The 19,855-nt window shown below is 41.5% G+C and overlaps 2 protein-coding genes across 19 annotated transcripts in view; one reads left to right on the top strand and one right to left on the bottom strand.

Annotated features, from left to right (window-relative positions):
* EYA4 (EYA transcriptional coactivator and phosphatase 4) overlaps positions 1–19,855 on the bottom strand; it is a 317,460-nt gene that overhangs the window by 266,664 nt on the left and 30,941 nt on the right. For 4 of the 17 annotated variants that reach the window (XM_086707893.1, XM_086707896.1, XM_086707897.1 and 1 more), the window contains exons 1-2: positions 13,430–13,695; positions 12,513–12,641 (exon numbers count right to left, since the gene is read on the bottom strand). The exons of 1 other annotated variant lie outside the window; for it this stretch is intronic. The gene's annotated coding sequence lies outside the window, so the exon portion shown is untranslated. 12 more of the 17 variants (XM_086707899.1, XM_086707902.1, XM_086707888.1 and 9 more) reach the window with 11 other exon arrangements.
* LOC147581217 (uncharacterized) overlaps positions 11,221–19,855 on the top strand; it is a 46,257-nt gene continuing 37,622 nt past the window's right edge. For both annotated transcript variants that reach the window (XM_086707906.1, XM_086707905.1), the window contains exon 1: positions 11,221–12,589. In XM_086707906.1, coding sequence (XP_086564032.1) covers positions 12,145–12,589 — 445 coding nt within the window. In that variant the 5' untranslated portion in view covers positions 11,221–12,144. The remainder of the gene's footprint in view (positions 12,590–19,855) is intronic.

Genomic DNA, 19,855 nt, shown 5'->3' with positions numbered 1-19,855 from the left:
TCTTTTCTTCTTCTAGAAAATAATAATACCTTAGTATAAATGAAATATCAAATAAGTTATCATAAAAAACCACCACCACCAATAAATGTGTTTCTTGGACCATGAGAAAAAGAAAATCAGTTTCTAAACGGTAAACAGGATTTTCTTTGTAGCCGTCTGGCTTTGGCTGTATGTCCTGTGAAGACATGCATGGAATAGTGCAGTTAGTGAATTTCCATGAATATGCCCAGGTCCTGGCACTACAGTGGGGGAAAGATATGATCTCTATCCTCAGTGAGTTCAGGATATCTCTAGAAGAACGATTCACATATAATCAGCCACAGCACAATGTGTTTCGATATTAACAGCCCCAAAAAGGTGCTATGGTATTACAGAGAGAAAAGAATGAATTCTGCCTGAGCCTTAGGGATGGCTTCCCAGAGGAGGTGACATGTGAACTAAGCCTTGAAAAGGTAGCAGATTTTTTTGTACAGGTAGGCAGCAAAAAAGTAAGATGTGAGAAGGTTGAGATAGCTGGGGCAGTGGAAGACAATGGGGGGAGAGAATACCCCGGGGAGACAAAAAGGAAGTGCCTAATTGTATTTAGTAACACAGAGCATTCATAAAAATATGTAAGTCTTACATTAGGACCCATTATACAAAGAATCAACCTGAGAAAGTAGATATGTGACCTGAAATTCTTGGAGGGGGGGGCGGTTCCCTAATTTATGAGCCCAGGAAGTGTTCCTTCGAAAAAACCAAACCTCTGGTTTGTTGGCTGTTCTCCAATGAACAGGCTTCTTATTCAACATCAGGTATAAAGCACCTGGATGGAGTTGAGTGTTGCTATGCCTTCTTTGGACTTCTTGTCAAGACAGGGAGCAGAACTCTCCTCCACCATCTGAAAACTGAAAACTCGGGGCGCCTGGGTGGCTCAGTCGGTTAAGCGGCTGACTTCAGCTCAGGTCATGATCTCGCGGTCCGTGAGTTCGAGCCCCGCGTCGGGCTCTGTGCGGACAGCTCAGAGCCTGGGGCCCGTTTCAGATTCTGTGTCTCCCTCTCTCTGACCCTCCCCCGTTCATGCTCTGTCTCTCTCTGTCTCAAAAATAAATGTTAAAAAAAAAAAATTAAAAAAAAAAAAGAAAACTGAAAACTCATGATTTAAGCCCCTAACTGACAACCCCCCAACTCCCCTGGAATGACCCCCGACTGTCATTGGGTGGCTCAGAATCCAATTCATCTTTCTGCTAACAAGTGGCTGAGCAAGGTCCTTCTCCTCTTAGAAAACAGGAAGACATTTTGGCCACATTCAGTATGCTATATGCAGAGCCACTTTCCCCTCTTAAAAGTACATTTCAAAACTTAAAGCATAAATCAAGGAGAGGTATGAGACAGACAGACAGAGTACGTTTTCAGGTTCTTCCGCCCTGCCTGCTTGAGCCTCAATTAGTAAATGACGTGAAATCCCTAGGTCAGTTTGACTGCTTTCAGGTACCATGATTACCTGCCTAATATAATTAAAGTAAAACCACTAAATTAGATAATACATATGTGTAGAATTTCAAGTATCTTTGCAATTACTAATGAGATGAGAAGAATTATCTACTGTTTAGACCTCATAGGAGTAGGAGTCGAATTATATTTCTATAACTATTTCATACTTCAAAATACGTTTCACATTCAATCCAAAACTCATGTAGGTCATTCTCCTCTCTCACTTTACATTAGTATTATGTTCCTTTTTGTTCGTTTAAGTGATCTTCAAACATCTTTCATATAGGCTAAACTAGGCAGAGGACAGAGGTGGTACTCAGACCACAGTCACATTTACTTACATTCAACTACACAGGAGGTCACAGATAAAATGTCTGTCAAAATTAAACCTATAGAATTAGAACTAAGTTTGGATTTGGTGATTCATCACAGGAGTGCTTAATGCAATATTTTCATTTTCACTTTCTTCGGACTGGACTAATGTTATTGAATTCAAGATACTGAAATTGTGGTACAAACTGAAAGCTAAGACATATTTCATTTGAAAAGTTCTCATCGGAAATGAACAAATAATTGTATTAAGTATTTTAATCTTAGGCAGTTTTGATTATAGGAAACTTTATTTTTTCTGGCACTACAGTAAATACAAGTTTCTTGTGACTGAGTTATTCATCTGTGGGAAAAACATAGGTAATTGTCATTATTAAAAGCGAATCAACAGTATCTACTAATAAGCAACAGTAAAAAAAAAATAGACGTAAAGGTGAGTCAGAGAAATATCTACTTCCTATATACTTCCCTGGGTATTCTGCTCTCCCTACTCATATATTATTCCCAGAAAAAAAAATATGCTAAAAGTAGTCAATCCGTATAAAGCCTGAGGCACCTGCTGCTTAGCTGGTTGAGCATCCGACTTTTGATTTTGGCTCAGGTTGTGACCTCAAGGTCGTAGGATCGAGCTGTCAGCGCAGAGCCCGACGTGGGGCTGGAACCCACAAACCGTGAGATCATGAACTGAGCCGAAGTCGGATGCTTAACCTACTGAGCGACTCAGGCGCCTCAATAGATAAATATTTTTAAACGTCTGTGTAAAGCCTATCTGTAAATCCCATCTGCGTACAGCTTATGCATCAACACAACCAATAAGAGTTGTTTGATTTTGTATTTAAAGTTAGGCGGAAGGTACGAAGAGTCTTGACACTTGACTGAAAATAGAACAATCCGCTCATGCCTGGGAGTCTCGACCAAATCAAGTGATCTTAAGATCTACTTTGGTCATGGGTTCTCAAATGGGGACAATCGGCTTCCGGAGGATGCCTGGCAATGTCCGGGGAGATGCTGCCATTACTCCAGGGAAGGTGCTGCTGGCATCTAGTGGGTAGAGACTAGGAATGCTACTCCACACCCTATAATGCATCAGCCAGCCATATACGCATGCCAACAATCATCAACCCCAAATGCCAATAAGAGCTTGAGAACACCTGAGACTAATGTCACACTATGTGTCAACTGCTGAGAAACACTGGGCTGCATATGCTAAGGGATTCAAGTGCAACATCCATATGAGTACATTTTTCTTAGGACAGATGCATCTGGAAGTTCCAGGTAAGCAATAAAAACAGAACCTCGACTAACAATTATTTTAACTTCCCTTCCTCCCTCAGCCCCACTCTGCTATACACTCATTACATCTGAATCCAAGGACTGAGTGACAAATTCTGAAACAGAGTGTTCATAACCCCCTATTGTCTCTGCAGAGATAAGAGTCATAGCAGTACTGGGGGCGCCTGGGTGGCTCAGTTGGTTAAGCATCTGACTCTTGATTTCGGCTCAGGTCATGATCTCATGTTTTGTGGGTTCAAGCCCCACACTGACAGTGCGGAGCCTGCTTGGGATTCTGCCTCTCCCTCTCTCTCTTTCTGCTCCCCCACTCAAAAGTAAATAAATAAACAAGCAAACATTTAAAAAAATTAATTGTTTAGGGAAGTTGGAGAGCCCCATAAATCAAAGCCTTAAAAAAATCTAGAATACTGCATGTGGAAGCACTGGTGAAAAGAAATTCTGGGCAACATAAATGGCCAAAGCCCAGTTTGGGGCCCCTCTAATGTCTTCTCTCAGGGCTCCAAATACAGCCTCAGCTTTGCCAAGATCACCCAAGAATGCCAAATTTGCATTTGGACCACTGGAGACTCAAATTATAGTCCCCAGTCTATGACCCCCAAAATGACTTCCAGCTCTAAAACTCTGTGAACATTTTGGGTGACCTGATGAAGAGTAACAATCATAATCATAGCAGCTAATACCCTTATCAGACACCATTCGAAATACTTCACATACACTTACTCACTGAATTGTCATCAGAACCTCACAGAGTATGTTCTATTCCATAGGAGAAAACTGAAGCAAAACCAGTTTAAGTCACATTGCTTATCATTCCAGAGTCTTTAGTGTCAAAGCTGGGGTTTGAACCCAAGCAGCCTGCCTCTATATTCTTTGTACTTAATCATTATGCTATAAGAAGAATCAGCTCCCTCGGATTTCAAGTGCAATGAAATACTCGTATCTTCAAAGATCTTTAGGATCCTTGGCTGACCCACTGGACCACTGACTTCTCAAGAGTCATGAGGGAAATAAATACATTTCTACACTCATACACACATACCTATAAGCTGGGCCTAGATTCAGAGTCGTAATTCTACTGGGCTAATACAAAAAATCCCTGAGGTTGTTCTTAAGGCTGTCCTGCGTCTCATGGTCACAGCTACTCCGCTCATGGGGCCCCCCCAATCTCATGACAGATGATGTCCAGTCTCACCATCACTGCTCTCATCCCCATTTTCCTTACGCATTTCACTCCACAGAAATTCACTCCACAGTGACCCCTGCTCACTGGAAATACGGAGATGAAAAATGCCAGTAAGTGCATCAGTAAACACACAGGTCTAGAGCAGGATCTGAATTCATGAACTCTATTACATGTCAATGTGGCAGGTGCTGGGTTGAAGGCAGAAGCTGGGTGCTTTGGCAGCAAAAAGGAAAGAAACATCCAACTCAGCCTCTGGAGGACAGATGAACTTACCAGAAGAGGTAACATTTGATGTCTACAGTCTTGGAAAAGAAGTAAAAAAGCAAGTTTCAGGGGCAGAAGAGCTGTCTTCCGGGTAGAAAGAATCACATGCACAAAGCAATGAAGTGGCAATGACGCGGGGTATTTCTTTGAGAACTGCAGTTCTCTCTACTGCTAGAGATTCCTGTGACCAGCTGGTGATGGAGGAGAAAGGCAACCTGAGCAATAAGGTTCTCGGCACAAAAGGCCTTGTACTCCCTGCTAAGAATTTTGGAATTGTCCTAGAGGCAACAGAGAATTTTTCTGAAGCATGTTGAAGTGCAAGAGGTACCTGCTAAAAATTGTCAACAAATGTGATTGAACATCTTATAGATAGGGAGGAGAGTCTTGGAGACAGGTCCAGCATCATCCACGATGGTCCCCCAGGACCAAACTAAAGACAATATGACTAAGTGTATATAGGACATGTGTACACCCAAAAAGCTAATATGATCATCTGAGAATTAAACCCGCGACCTCGGTTATCACGGTTAACTCACTTATTACCGTTAACCATTCCTTGTGAATGGTATATGCCAAGAAAAAGTAAAATGTACTAAAAGAGACTAAAAGCCCCAACGTCTCCAAAATTAACACACGGTAGGGAAAAACCTATTCATTTCACTCTAATTTTCACATGTCTTGAGCAACACTGAAAATGAAAAAGCACTTAAAAATCATGTATGGGTACCCATAATTTTGTTAGGTATCTTCACCAATGAAGACTTTAAAATCCAAAGGCAATAATTAAGGAGAGAAAACGGACCTAAATTACAATTCTTCTTGGGTCAACTAAGAAAAACAAAGCAGCAACATCATCTGAACACCTAAAGATTCGTGTAAACAAATTTAGTAGTATTGCTGTTCTCGACAGAATTTTTGAGGTTTGCATTCCTAAAATACCTACTAGAAGCAAAGTTTGAGATTACAGAAAATCTGCAAAAGGGAATCTGAACATGACTCACCCACTTGTGATTAAATCTGGCTAGAATTACTTGAGTCATACTCATACATGAATATACATTTGCATTAAAATATAAACTTTTAAGTGAAAAGCATTACCTAATTCAGAGACCTGCTGACTTCCCCAAGTTATCATCACTTTCAACACACTAGGCACATCAGGTTAGAAGTATTCAATCTCTTAGTGAGAACATTTAGTTCTTTTCAAATCCTTTAACATGGGAGAGTTCAGAGTCAGAGGTGAACTGTAACGAATAGATCACTCTGTAGGGTACACGCAGAGGTCTGTGAATTGTGTATGTGACCTTTCAGAGAATAAGCTCTCCCAGTATGTGGTACACCCACCTGATTAAGTATAGAATTTCAAATCGAATGCTATTGCTTTTGTGAGTAGAATTAAACTTAATGGCATATGAATGTAAACTTTTATGATTTAATTGTAGCCTTCACTACAAAATGTCCCTTTCATTTTAGGAAGAAAAGAGGAAAGAATCACAGAAACGGCAGCAATAATTTACGTGAAAATCTAAGGGCATGTCAATTTCTGCCACTGCTGATGTTTCTTCAGAAAGTCATTAAAGGAAAAAAGATACTCAATATAGCAAACATTTGCATGTAAAAATTCAGTGTGCCTCATTCAGACCTGGACCTTCGTGTGGGAAACATACCCGCTACTTTTATTTTCCAAGTGCTAAACTGAAATAAAGTGGCAGATTGGTTAAGAAGAACATTCCAAGTAATACTAGGATGGGCAGGCATGCCTTTGCCCACATATTACACTGCAGATACTTTGTGGTATTTGAGAGTTGTTTTTGTTTTGTTTTTCAGTGGATGACATTTCAACATGTTATACAGCAGGTACTCTGAATGGGCCCCTTTCTCAGAGGACCTTTTTTTCAGAGATTTTCACACACTCAAAGACCCTCAGAGAGACTGGGAGCGGGCAATGGTTGCAGGGCAGTGTTGGTGAGTGATTCACGGGCCACCCATGTTCTGCTTCATTCAGGGCAGTGAATATTCCTCCTGTGGGCAGAGTGTCAGTTTTCACTTTAATAAAAGGGTCTGTGGCTAAATACATACATAAATAAATAAATGAAAACCACTGTGTCAGTGAAACAATAAAGTTATAAAACAGATTATCAACAGCAAAGCAAGTGTTCACCTAGAGAAAACCTTAAAAATATAGTCTGATATGATATCCATGCAAACTGAAAGTGTTTCCAAAATATGAGTGACCCATTACAATTTAAACTTGCCTCTAGAAATTCATCAAGCAGCCTTTATTAGTGTGTTCAAGATAAATGTGTAGATTTGAGATTCACAACCAGCATTCAGACTTAAAACAACAGCAACATCATAACAACAACAACAAAACCAGTAACATCTAACAAAATCAATAACATCTAACCAATGGATAAGGCTTGAAAAGCAAAGGAAAAGTTGGTACGTAAGTTAAATATTAAAAAGACCTGCTCATAAGTTCCTGACATTTGGGAAGCATTGTAGGGTAATAGTTTCTCTAAATTCAGTCATTTGCCACCAACCTCCATGATTTGGGCTATTTTAGCCGAGCGCTCACTCACTGTTACTTCATCCGTTTCTTTAAATAGGCGCTTTCTAAAATTTAACTTGCTTTACATCAATACTTTTTCTGTCCTTTTCTTCAACAATATGATCTGTGAAATTATAGGTTCAATATGTCACTTTACATATTTTTCTAATACCCTGAAATAAATACATAATTAATAATACAAAAAATAAAATGTCTGTTCAGAAAGCACCAAAAATGAACTCATATATGACTGTTGGGAGCGACTGCCTGATGCAGCCCTTGAGAATCAGACCTCTGAGGTCCGACTGCAGAGTTGGGACCCTGGCTCCACTCCATTGCATGACTGGGTCTTAGTTTCCTCACCTGTAAAATGGGAATAATAAAAGTACCTAATTTATGGTAGAGTTGAAAAGATAAAATTGGTTATTCCACACTTTAAAGTAATGCCTCAGTAAATGTCAGCTATGATGCTGTGATGAGAATAACGACAGACATTGACAATGGGAATGATTTACAGGGAAAGGAAAATGACAACTTTACAAAAACGAATCTGACAATTTCTATTTTCAGATGTATTTTAAGATATGAACATGCCTAAGAAAATATACTGTAGGTGTGAAAACTCGAGATGGCTATTCAATACTAGTTTAATGCAACTTTGCGTTGAAAGTATTCCAATGTGATCACAGCAATCAAACTCTGCCTCAAATTTTCACTCTAAAAATATCTACCCGTGAAAAAAAATATATTAAAAAAATCCTAACACGATAATATCAGTCTTTCTCCCATAGCTCAAAGGTGCATTAAAATAAATGCACTTATTGTCCACAAATAAAAGCTTCAAAAATGAGTATGTTGTATTAAAATGTTTCATAGAGAGAAAAAAAAAATAGAATTCCTGACGTTTTAATATGGTGTTATTCATCAGCCATGGACTGAAATCTCAGGGTGAGAAAAGGGCCAGGCCAATGTTGAACGGTTTCAAATATCAAACTATACTATTATGTCAGTGACCTAAGATCAATTAGCACCTCTCAATGACAGAAAAGGTTACAGTGAGATCCAGAGGTGCACTCTCTGAAACTATTTTAAACTACCATAAAAATGTGGTTTTGATAACTCAAAATGGTTTCTATTTTTAAATTAATGCATTTCATCTCTTTTTCTGGAAGACAGAAAAGGAGTTAGGGCAGTAAGGGTAGTGGTATTCACTTTCAGTCGTCTCTACTAGCAGAAACATAGCTGGATACATGGTAAGAATCACAAACTTCAAGAGTAAAATGGCGTATCACCAAGGCATATACTAACGTGCAGTGCCAGGAGTAATATTAGGTGACAGTAATGTTTACAAAGTCTTCAAACCTCTTAAAAGCAATCAAGATTGCTTGCACTGCTTTTGAATATGTGTTTCTTGTTTATTTTCTTCCACTCAAGTTCAAAATAAATGATGCCAAGTTTTGCTCCACGTACAATTCAATGAATATTCAGGGCTCCCCGTGTTAAAACACATCTAACTGAATGCAATATTACACACACTGCAATTAAATACACCACTGCATCTCATCCATTTCTAGAACAAATGCCTAAAAGATCATGTCATTTCTTAGTTCACCAGGAAACATTCATGAGAGAAGCAGGTACATTGCAACTGTCCCGTCCATTCCTTCCCGTGTTGATTTCATTCACCTAGTAACCATTGTAATAAAATCCCCCAACTGTATTTCTGAATACAATTAGTTTAAGACACTTTATAGGAAGACACATTATAAGAGTTTAGACTATGTAAAAATAATACCCATTTAAAAACAACTGTCATGGTTACATTCTCACCGGAAAAAGAAGGTCTTTGATAAAGGTTTGTTCAGTTTTTCAATGAGAAGATTCAAAACATCTTCTACTTTTGATACCACGCTTTTCTGTTTGTTTCTTAAATGAGGGATCTGAAATATTTACAACCAGACAGTACCTAATTTTAGGTTTTAAGTGCTTTAACAGCTCCATGAAATATGATCAGCAGCTGCAATACAGAACTATGGTGAATAAACTCCTTATAAAGGGGGCCTGTTTCTACTGAATGTTCAGTGTTCCTGCATTTACCTAATAGGGGAAAAAAAAAGATAATGAAAAAACATAATAAATACCTGCACTCTTATTACTTAACATTTCACTAAGTCTTGAAAAGGATTATCTCCCCTCTTCTTGAATTCTCTATTAAAATGGAAGGTTTCACCGGGTGAAATAAGTTAACCTCATTATTTGAAAGTTAGAATTGGAACTTTCCGACATCCCAACTCTTCATAACAATCGCTACGGATCTTCTCCTGTTCTGCTTTTCTAAAGATTCTGGATAATTTCATTTCGGTGCATACATTTTTTTAAATGAAATACCAAGCCACATAAATATATTTTTAGACATGGCATCAGTCATTTAGAACTTGCAACAGAGATTGAAAACATGAAACTGGACACTCTATTTCCCGTGGGTATGTAAAATTTATTTACACCCCAAATCACAACATAAATAAAAAGGAAACTCTTAGAAATGGATAACTTGATTTCTTTTTTTTTTAATTCAAAGAGGTTTCTTAAAAGAAAAAATGACAAACTACTCATCTGCCAAACTCCCTTCAAGAAACTTTTATGCAAAGACAAGTTTTTCCACGAGCTTCTACAAATCCTCTAGAATGCAGCATCTATATTTTCTAATAAGAATAACGATTGCTCCTGAACCAATTTCTTCTTGTACAAATCTTATGTTTTATTTCTTTAATTTTTAAAAATGTGAACACAGTATTTAAATATTAGCTATAAACAGTTACTTAAAGCTTTCCATTTTGTAAGAGAAATTAAGTATCTAATAGCCACTGAAATAATTCCTAATAAAAAACATAATCAAGTCAGTCTTCTTACTTGTTATAATTGTGAAACAACCTCTAATTATAAATACATTAAAATGTATAAATACATTAAAATACTATTTTCAGGTAACTGACAGAGAAAAACAGGTTTTTCAAAACTACACTGATTTTAGACCTTCACTTGTTCTGAAAGACAAGGTTATGTCCCTACCAATCAGAAAAAAAAAAAAAAAGGAGTTTCCAAATAATCTAATTATGTTACTTTCAAAGCTGTAACTGTCAAAAGTTTTAACTTTCTTTCTTGAACAGTCATTTCTAAAAATTGGTTTAGCTCTGAATGGCTTACAACTTTTAATCGGGTGGAACAAACTATTTTTATGGTTTATAACGACAATAAAAATGGATGCGGTTATATCTGCCTTTGGTATTGTTGCCATAAAAATCAGATTGTAGCAGTCGAGCTCCACACAAAGCAGTTTGTCTCTTGTTACTACTGCTACTTATTTCTTGGGATAATGTTATTTTAAAACACACACACACACACAATTGCCTTTTGAGCGCAGTCCCCCAAAACGCACCCACCATACCAGGTATCAAGTATTTTGTTTTAGGATTCTCTCCCCGCCCCCTTTCCTGGTTTTTGGTTCTTCAGCTACAAGCTGGCCACAAACATTATAACAGAAAAAAGAAAAAAAAAAAAAAAAGGCAACGTTTCTGTTTAAAACCAAAGTTCTGGAAACGTTATCAAGTGCAATCCCTGTCCTGGGGGTGTCCTGGGGGGGGGGGATTAAAAATAAAAACAAAAACAACCCAACAAACAAACAAAAACCATCCTCAACTCCCAATCCTGCCAGTCACCTAAGTGTAAATGAAACTCCAGAAGCTGCTAAAGGTGAGCCCGCGGTTGTTAAAAGCTCCTAAGACTCCCACCTAAGTCCCGAAGGAGCCCGCACAGAAACTGACAAATGCAGGAGGGTGCAAAAAGTGGCCGCTGAGAAGAGGAACAAAATGCCATATTCGAGAAGATATGTTTCGCGACATCAATTACGTTGATCCCAGGGTGCCAAGCCAAAAGGGGTAAGGGAGAAAGAAAACTGTTAAGTATGAGCTCTTAATGTGAAACCTAACCTGTTGGTTCTCTGAGGTATCAGATTTTGGAAGTGTCTGTAATGACAGCCAGGAAAGCAAATTAATGGCCAACGGCCCACTGGGTTTGAACACGAGACTCCTGTTACCTCCTCACAGATCAAGTACACAACACACAGACACGCACACGGAGATGCTCCACGTGGAACTGCTCTGAAACCAAAACACACGCCCCGTCGCTGTTCTGCACCCCTGGCAGGAAGGGCCCAGGGACCTGCGCCTTCCTCCTCCGGTCTCAGGTTAGGGATTCATGAATGACTGCCCGCTCTGCAGTGCAGGGGAGAGAGGCGCGGGAAGCGAGGGGGCAGGGGACTGTCTCCAAACACTACCCTCCCCCCCCACACACACACACACTCACCCCAAGGACGAACCCCGCGAGCCTTCAAGAGAAGGGGCGAGAGGGGTGATGGGGAGGAGAGACACTGCCACCCCAACCGGGGACTGCTCTCCGGCTTCGCCACAGCTCTGCCGTGGCACTCGGTCCGCAAACTTCCTTACAGCTCCAAGTTGTTCCCAATAATGCTAGCTTACGAAGAGAGAAACATCTTTAAAGTGCTACTAAACGAAAGTTCTGGCTGCTGGGTGGCGCAAAATAACACCAGCACACACGCGGTCTACTTCCGAATCCCGCTGAACCACACGCTAAAACAGAGAGCCGTTTCCAGGGCCACAACCACCCGGGACCCCAGCAAGCTCTGAAACGAGAGAAAACCTGCTCTCCGCAGCCAGGTCCCTTCGTTTGGAGAAGTTATAATCCCTCCATGGCATCCGCGTCCCGAGCCAATGAACGCGACTCCTCTGACAAGGCGCCTCTAATTTCACGGACCCTGGCAAGCTGCAGGAGACATTGGGTCCACGCCGCATAAAAACTATTAAAGTGGGATGGCCGCGGTTTAAAAGGCCCGTTCGTGCCTCGAGATCGGAGCACAAGCCGTGAACGTACACACGCATCCCGAATCGTGACAATGCCAGGAGCCCGGGCCCTCCACCGGACCGGGTCAGCATCCTTGCGTCAGGCTTATCTAGGGGGATCATCCCAATAATAAATGGCACAGGAAGGATGTAGGGGAGACCCCGTGGCGCGCGCCTCGGCGAGCCGGGGGCGGGTACAAGTAGGGCGCGGCGCACCCCGTCCCGCCACCGCCCCGCAGCGGCCCCGCAGGCTCGGAGAAGACCCTCGGGGCAAGGGGCGTCCTCCCGGGCGGAAGGCACCACTGCAGCCCCGGCGGCCTGGGCCTCGGGCGTGCTGCACTCCGCCTCCGGACGCCCGCGGGAATCGGCGCCCACACGCCGCGCGCCCTCCGTCCCCGGCGCTGGGCGTCCCCGGCGGAGCCGCGCGCACTTCGCCGGGGAGAGTCCGCAGGCTCCCGCAAACTGGGACCCGCGGGAGGGGACGGGGAGAAGGGACACTCACCTCCCGCAGCCCGGACCGCCTCGGGATCCGAAGTTCAAGTGTCTGTCCCAGCCGCGGATCCGTGCGTCTGTATTTAGGTATTTACTCTCGTTCTTTCCAGTGTCGGAGTTTCCCCTTCGCGCTGTGCCTCTGGTGAAAACAGGACATCCCCTTCGGCCACCCACCCCCACCCCCCCCACCCCCGCCAACAAATAGCGTACACTAGTGGGGGAGAAACGGGGCGGGGGGAGAAGCCGGCTCCGAGGGGGAGGAGGAAAGGAGAGGAGCCAAAACTCTGGACTGAGGCAGGGGAGGGGAAAAGTGGAAGAAAAGAAAAAGAGAGCGCGCGCACAGCCACCGCCGTCGCCACTGCCCAGCTTTTCCCAAAGCTCTTTGCCCCTCTGAACGGGAGTGACAACTTCACGTGGACAGGCTCGAAGTTTTGCGCGGAAGCCGGGAGCCGCGGAGCGTGCGCCGCGCGGCGGGCAGCCTTGCACTTGCGCGCGGGGTTGGGGGCGGGGGACGCCGCCGCCGCCGCCGGCGCCCGCGGCCACTGGAGGCCGCCGGGGGCCCCGGGACCGGCGGCGCGCGGGGACCAACTTCTTTTTATTCGATCTCGGTGACTGTCTTTTGTCATCGTTCGCGGTCCCGCGTGGGGACCGCTCGGAACCCTTGGCGTCCCCGGCGGCGCCGCAGTAATCTCCGCGCCCTCCGCGCCGCCCCCACCCCGCCCCCACCGGCTTGGCGTCGGCCGCTGCCACCCGCGACTGAGGGGAGGGACCCGCGGCCGCACTCCCCTCCCCGGACGAGGGAACCGAACCGCTGTCTGCCCCCACCTGCTTCTGCGGGGCAGCCCACGAGTTGCCTCCTACTGCGCAGCTACCCAGTCCCCGGGTGTAGGCCACTTCGGGCCCCCGGCCGGATTCCTTTCCACTTACCCCAAGGGAGAAGACTGAAGGGACTTCTACTTGCAACCACGTAAAAGAAAAACCAACCTACGCCAATCGGAAGGGAGAAAATACCCTTTTCGGGGAACATGTATGCTAGGAAGGAGTAAGCAGTCTGGGGGGTAGGCTTTGCTGGGCAGGGCCTGGGCCCCTTCCAGCGCTGGGCACAGGTATAGGCATCCCTCCCAGACGCCCAAAGGTCAGACAGCGTCAGAGCTTCCCCAGGCACATTGCTGAAGTGACATTTCATGCCTAATCCTTCTGAGCATGCATTATGCACCCACATAGGATTTAATATTCTATGGGAAGGTATGTGTATATCATAACCAGAGGCCTCGGCAAAGTAGACAATAAACAACACATAAATTTTGCATCCATTTAATCACCTCTCCCCTACGCCTACCGTCTATTTTAGGAGCATCTTCCTTAATTGTCACATCATTATAAGTATTTTCATTTATTGAGAATTTACTGTCAGTGACTATACTGGTCCCTTCTGGTAGGTAGGTAAGTTCATTTAATTTTCACAGTTCTAAGGCCGTTATTCCATGGTGGTTATTTAAGCCCCACTAAGAGATAAGGAAACCGAGGCCCAAAGAAACCTAAGTAACTTTCCCAAAGACAGCCCAGTGGACTCTAATCAGAAAGCGAATGATTAGACAAGCAGTTCCCCGCATTGCCTTAGATGTGGTGGGAGAGATTACAAGGTCACTAGTAGAATTTACCCCTATTCAAAGAAAATTTAATGCGTTTTAATGTTTTCTCAACTGAATTATTTTCTGCGAAAAGTTCGGAACAAGATTTCCCCTTTGTTTCTGCTTGGTCTCTTGCAACTGACAGCAAGACCGTCAGGTTCAAAAGCAAAAACCCATATCGAATTCTTGTAGTTACAACTTATTTTTTCATCAGTGGGGCATTACCCACAACTATGAGCCGGCAATGGAAAAAGTGAGGTTGTAAATTTAAACCGATACAGGCACTCATTGCCCCTCTCGCCACTCACTGGGTCTTGATCTTTCCTGCAGATTGATTTAGATTTGCCAGTCACCAGGTTCCCTTCTCTGCTTCCTGAAGTGGAAGGGGTTCTGGTGGTGGATTTGGTGCAAAGAGGATTTGGGGCATGGTCTAAAGCACATCCTGGCCTGTAGAGGACATCAGTTAATATATACTTAAGTCAGAAATATCAATGGGAAGATGCTAATTACCTTTACAGAGCTGATCTTCCCCCATTTTACAGGTAAGAAAACTAAGGGGTCAGAATTTGTAGCAGCTTCCTAGTAAATGGCAGACCTGAAATTCAAACCAGCCTCTGTGTAACTCAACGACCACTGCCAGCCACTGCGATGCTATTATTATTAACCGAGTAGTCAGAAAAATAGTAAATATTTTAGTGTAGTGTATATGTTTCATGACTATACCAAATATCATGTAAAAGGTAAATGCAGTGCTGAATTGAATACGCTCCTAAGACCACAAATTTATGAATTTTATTTTGGTATAAAACATTGTGTTAGTCTGACCTCTAAATAAAGGTGGGGAGATGCACAATTTGGATAAAATAAAATTTCACACAAATGTAATTCTATATTGTTCGTACAAATATAATTTTTAGCATTTTTTTTTTTTACTCCCTCTTAAAATCAAATTTTCGGCAAGACTGACCTTGCTTTCAATTTACTTTGCTCCCACATGATTTTTTTGTACATTTTCATAAGAATGTATTTACCGGAGTTATTTTTAGAAACCTAGAATTATATCAGATACTAGCATTCAGCTTATTACTGTCTTCCAGTCCATCTAGTCTTAAACGTACACGTATTATATGGACATTAGTGATATAAAAAGTCGTATTTTAGTCCAAGTTTTAAATAAGAAATTGAGCATGGGAAACAAAGACTTTTAAGGCTGTATAGGTGAAATGTATCAGTTGTTTAAACAAGCATTATTTCCAGCATGTCTATTGAGTGTCACTTTTATAATTATTGTTGATCACCTGTAATATTATTAACTTAATATTTTTCTTTAAACTATTTGTGTTGTAAGTTTCTGTAACAAAGGAAACTTTTTATCATCATCATCATAAATGAGAAATCAATGTAATTTACTATGAATAGAAAATGACCTTGCAAATGAAATAAATTGAGAAATACTATTTTAAATAAATACGTTCCTCATTGTCCTTTAAGCTCCCCAAAACATATTTCAGGCCTTTCCTTTCCATTATGGTAAAGAAATGTTGAGTCTAAGATGCTTTTAGGTATTACTTTTAAAATTCTGTTTTTATTCACTTATTGATTTCCTTGCCTAAAATATACTTGAAGTAACTAAAGTTGAGGTGTCTTTTTGAAATTAATTTATTTTTTATTGTTTTTCTTAGTATCTTACTTGTGGTAAAATTCAAACAGTTCATAAGCACACAATTAAAAAGCCAATTTACTCTCTGGAGAGGCTATCACAGTTGCCCATTACTCTCCCCTGCCCTCTGACTGGACTACACTCACACTTCATTTTAGGCCTTAACCTCTGAGAAAGAAACGTTCCAACTGTTAACCTCGTGACATGGCAGCATCTATTGGCCCAGTCTGGTACTGCAGCAAAGTTCTACAAGGCAATGAAGGGGAGAGGAGACAGCAAAACAATAAGAAAGGGCCAAAGAGCCTGAAAAGACAGGTGGGGAAATTCCAAAATCTTCTGGAAAATTTGGAAGTGATTCAGAAATACAGACCCTACATAATATGAATCAGGCCATCAGAATATCCATAAATATCCGACTTAATCTGACAAAGGACATTTGTTTGGGAGCAAAAAATATTGTGACTTTCTAGTGAAAATTGGTGGCATGTAAGTTTCTCTTACTAGCAATTCCTTTAACCAATACCCTCTCCCACGCCCCCCACCCCCACCCCTGCATGCAGGGCAGGATGCTTCTACAGTTATCTACTACTATTTGTTTATTTGTCAAGGGTGCATAGTACTGTTTTGGCATTGGGTTTTATAGAAGACAAATTAAACAAACAAAGCCCTCTAGGAGCTCATAATCCAAAACATAATTTTTACTTTTATTTAATTTAAAAGCAACCTTAAGGGAAAACCATTCTATCACTTTAGTAAGAACAAACATCAGGCTAAGAAAAGTTAATAAGACACTGCATTCACCAAAAAAAAAAAAAAAAAAAAAAGAAGCCAGAAGACTGGATGCTTATAGAAGCAATCCCAAAATTGATCTCTGGACTTACTCCAGTGGTGTACCTTTGAACTCCAGCTGGTCGTGGACACGATTCTTAAAAAACAAAGTTATTCAATCGTTTCTCAGTAAATGCTAAGCAAACCCCTTGAGCTTGGGGAGAATGGCCTTTCAGAGGCCAGCATCATTATGAACTAGGTTTAACACTGTTTTACTCAACTAGCCTACCAATGACAAACCACGGGAACAAAGGAGGATAAGACACAATTGCCCAGGAATCTAAAGTGCTATGCTGCTGGTTTACTAAAATCTGTAAATAAACACACATTCTGAGTAATTTTGTGCAAACAGATCAAGCTTAAAAAGGTTTCTACTGGTTAGTGAAAGTGAAGAAATCAGATCTGCAGGGGACCTGTTGGGTCATTCTCTTCTGCTGGGCTCTCTACTAAACTTCCTCATTCTTGGCAACGTCTCTAAAGAAAAGGAAATAAGTGCACACTCTCTGGGAGACAGCTTCATTATATTTACTTTTGAATTCTCTCTTGAAAGTTTTTCTCAAGTTAAATCCTTTTAGTACCATACTATGCGGTTCTACTCTATCTTTCATGTTTACACCCAACCTTCAGCTGTTTATAAACAGATATCATGCCCACTTTTAGTCATCTGTGAGCCACGTTAAACAAATGTAAGGCCTTTTAATCTTGTTTCGGCTCAGTCTCTCCAACCCCTTAATCATTCTTATTGCTTGTCTCTGAACTATTTCCAGTTTCCTAGATGTTCATTTTTGTTAGACGTATCCCACATTGAACACACTATTCCAGGTGTGGTCTCATTAGCATACTACAATGAGCGCTTTCGTTTTGTTTTGTTTTGTTTTGTTTTTGTTCTTCTGTGGCCTTATGTTTTGGCTCCATTGCAAATCACCCCCAACTTATGCTACTTTCATATTCTAACAAACTTACACGTAACTTTTTTCTCTATTCTCACTTCAAGGTTTCTTCTGGCTTATTGTAATAGTCTTGATTTCTCAAGTACTTCAAATGCCCAGTTTTAAATGATAACAGTAGTCAATGCACGAACAATATCACTGTTGTCCTTTTTTATTTCATTGGCTTCTACCCACCTACATTTCAAATTAGGAAAGACCTAACTGATCTATTTTTTATACACCTCTTTATTATATATCCTTATGATGTTCATCGACTTATAAAGAATGTCCGCTAATTATAATTCCAAAGTGCCCAGGGGTGCTTGGGTGACTCAGTTGGCTAAGTGTCCAACTCTTAATTTTGGCTCAGGTCATGATCCCAGGGTCCTGGGATGGAGCCCTATTGACAGCTCAGAGCCTGCTTGGGATTCTCTCTCTCCCTCTCTCTTTCTGCCCCTCCCCACTCTCATGCACATGCGTGTGCCTTCACAAGGCATAAATACATAAATATTTTTTAAAAATACATAAATACTTAAAAAATACATACACACACACACACACACACACGTAAAATTCCAAAGTGCCCAAATGATGGAGGGCAAATAAATCAATTTGACAATTTTAATGTAATTCATTTGGCATGGTTTGCTCCATTACCTATTTATCTTATAAAATCTCAAAGCTAGGAAGACTGCTAAATTGCAACTATCTATTTAGACTGAATATTTTTTAATGAAAATGTTATAACTGAAAATTGTAAAGAAAATTTTCTCTCTTTAAAAAAATTGCTTATTTGAGAAAGGGAGAGAGAGAAGCACCTTCAAGCAAGGAGGGGGCAGAGGGGCTCAAACTCACGATCTCTGAGATCATGACCTGAACCCATGTTGGATGCTTAACCGACTGAGCCATCCAGGTACCCCAAAATTGTAAAGAAAGTTTTCTTTTTTTTTTAAAGAATTTTTTTGATGTTCATTTATTTTTGGGAGAGAGACAGAGAGTGAGCAGGGGAGGGGCAGAGAGAGAGGAAGACCCAGAATCTGAAACAGGCTCCAGGATCTGAGCTGTCAGCACAGAGCCTGATGCGAGGCTCCAACTCACAAGCCATGAGATCCATAGCATGACCTGGGCCGAAGTCTGACGCTTAACCGACTGAGCCACCCAGGCAGGCGTCCCTAAAAAAGCTTTCTAATGTCCATTCTTTTAACTGTGTTCTAGAACACAAACATTTAGAAACAATGTCTTTATACAGTGTTTTCCAATTTCAGGTGTATATTCTCACCCTGTCCCCAACACACATTAAAATGACTTCCCTGTTCACCTGATTCTTTTATTCTGCCACCAACCGTCTCAAAATAAGTGGCCAACACTCAGCGCATCTACTTCTCAACCTCGTTAAATCCTAGAAATCTAGCTTTTCTCTCTTTTCTTTGCAGAGACTGCTCTCTTTAAGATCATCAGTGGTCTCCTAATGGTCATTTCTTCTGCATCACCCTTGACTTAGGGGAAGCATTTGGTATTCTTGACAGCCTTCTGCTAATTTTCAGTAGCCTTCTCCTCTTTTGACTTCCATGATTCTGTGTTTATCCCCTGACTGTACTTCCCTAGTTGATACAGATTCTCTTAATCATGCTTAAAAATAGACCTAGACATAAGTTCTCTTTATTTATATTCTCTCTTTTACAGTTTCATTCACTTCTGTAATCCCTTCTTTCACCCTAAATGGGCAACTTTAGGACATAAATCTTCTTCCTAAAAGTCTGGGCATCTCACACTGAACATACTTAGAGCTGAATACATCACCTGTCCACTCTGCCCCTCCCACCGACTCCCCTTCTTGACTTAATTTTGTCACTGGCACCACCTTCATAGAGGTCCAACACTTAGAGTTCATCCTTACTCTCTTTCTTACCTTCCAGGTACAGTAAGTCAACAGGACAAGTTTATTTTGCATTGGCAAAATACCTGTCCTTCCATTTCTTTCTCACTGCTGCCTCCCCAGGCCAGATTTTACACATGCCTCTTCTGTCGGAATTGCCATCCTGCTCCCCTAGGCTCTCTTCCGCTAACCCATTAGACAGAGATGTGAGTTTTTCTTTCTCTAAAGTACAGTTCTTCTCTCAGCTAAAAAAACTACAGTAGGTTTCAAATGTCTACTTAATAAAGTGCAAACGTCTTAACCCAGCAGTGAACTGCCCAGAGCAGATGTGGCAAACCAGAACTTTCCATCTTTCTCTCTCATGCGTCGTCCCTTGTATCTAGCAGGTGATCAATATTTACTTACATAAAATTTTCTAAAGTTTATGTA

The sequence above is a fragment of the Puma concolor genome, chromosome B2 (genome assembly GCF_028749965.1).
Source record: "Puma concolor isolate L17-30 chromosome B2, mPumCon1.1.hap2, whole genome shotgun sequence".
NCBI classification, from domain to species: Eukaryota; Metazoa; Chordata; class Mammalia; order Carnivora; family Felidae; genus Puma; species Puma concolor.
Note: the sequence above shows the minus strand (reverse complement) of the source record. Positions and strands in the feature narration are given on the sequence as shown.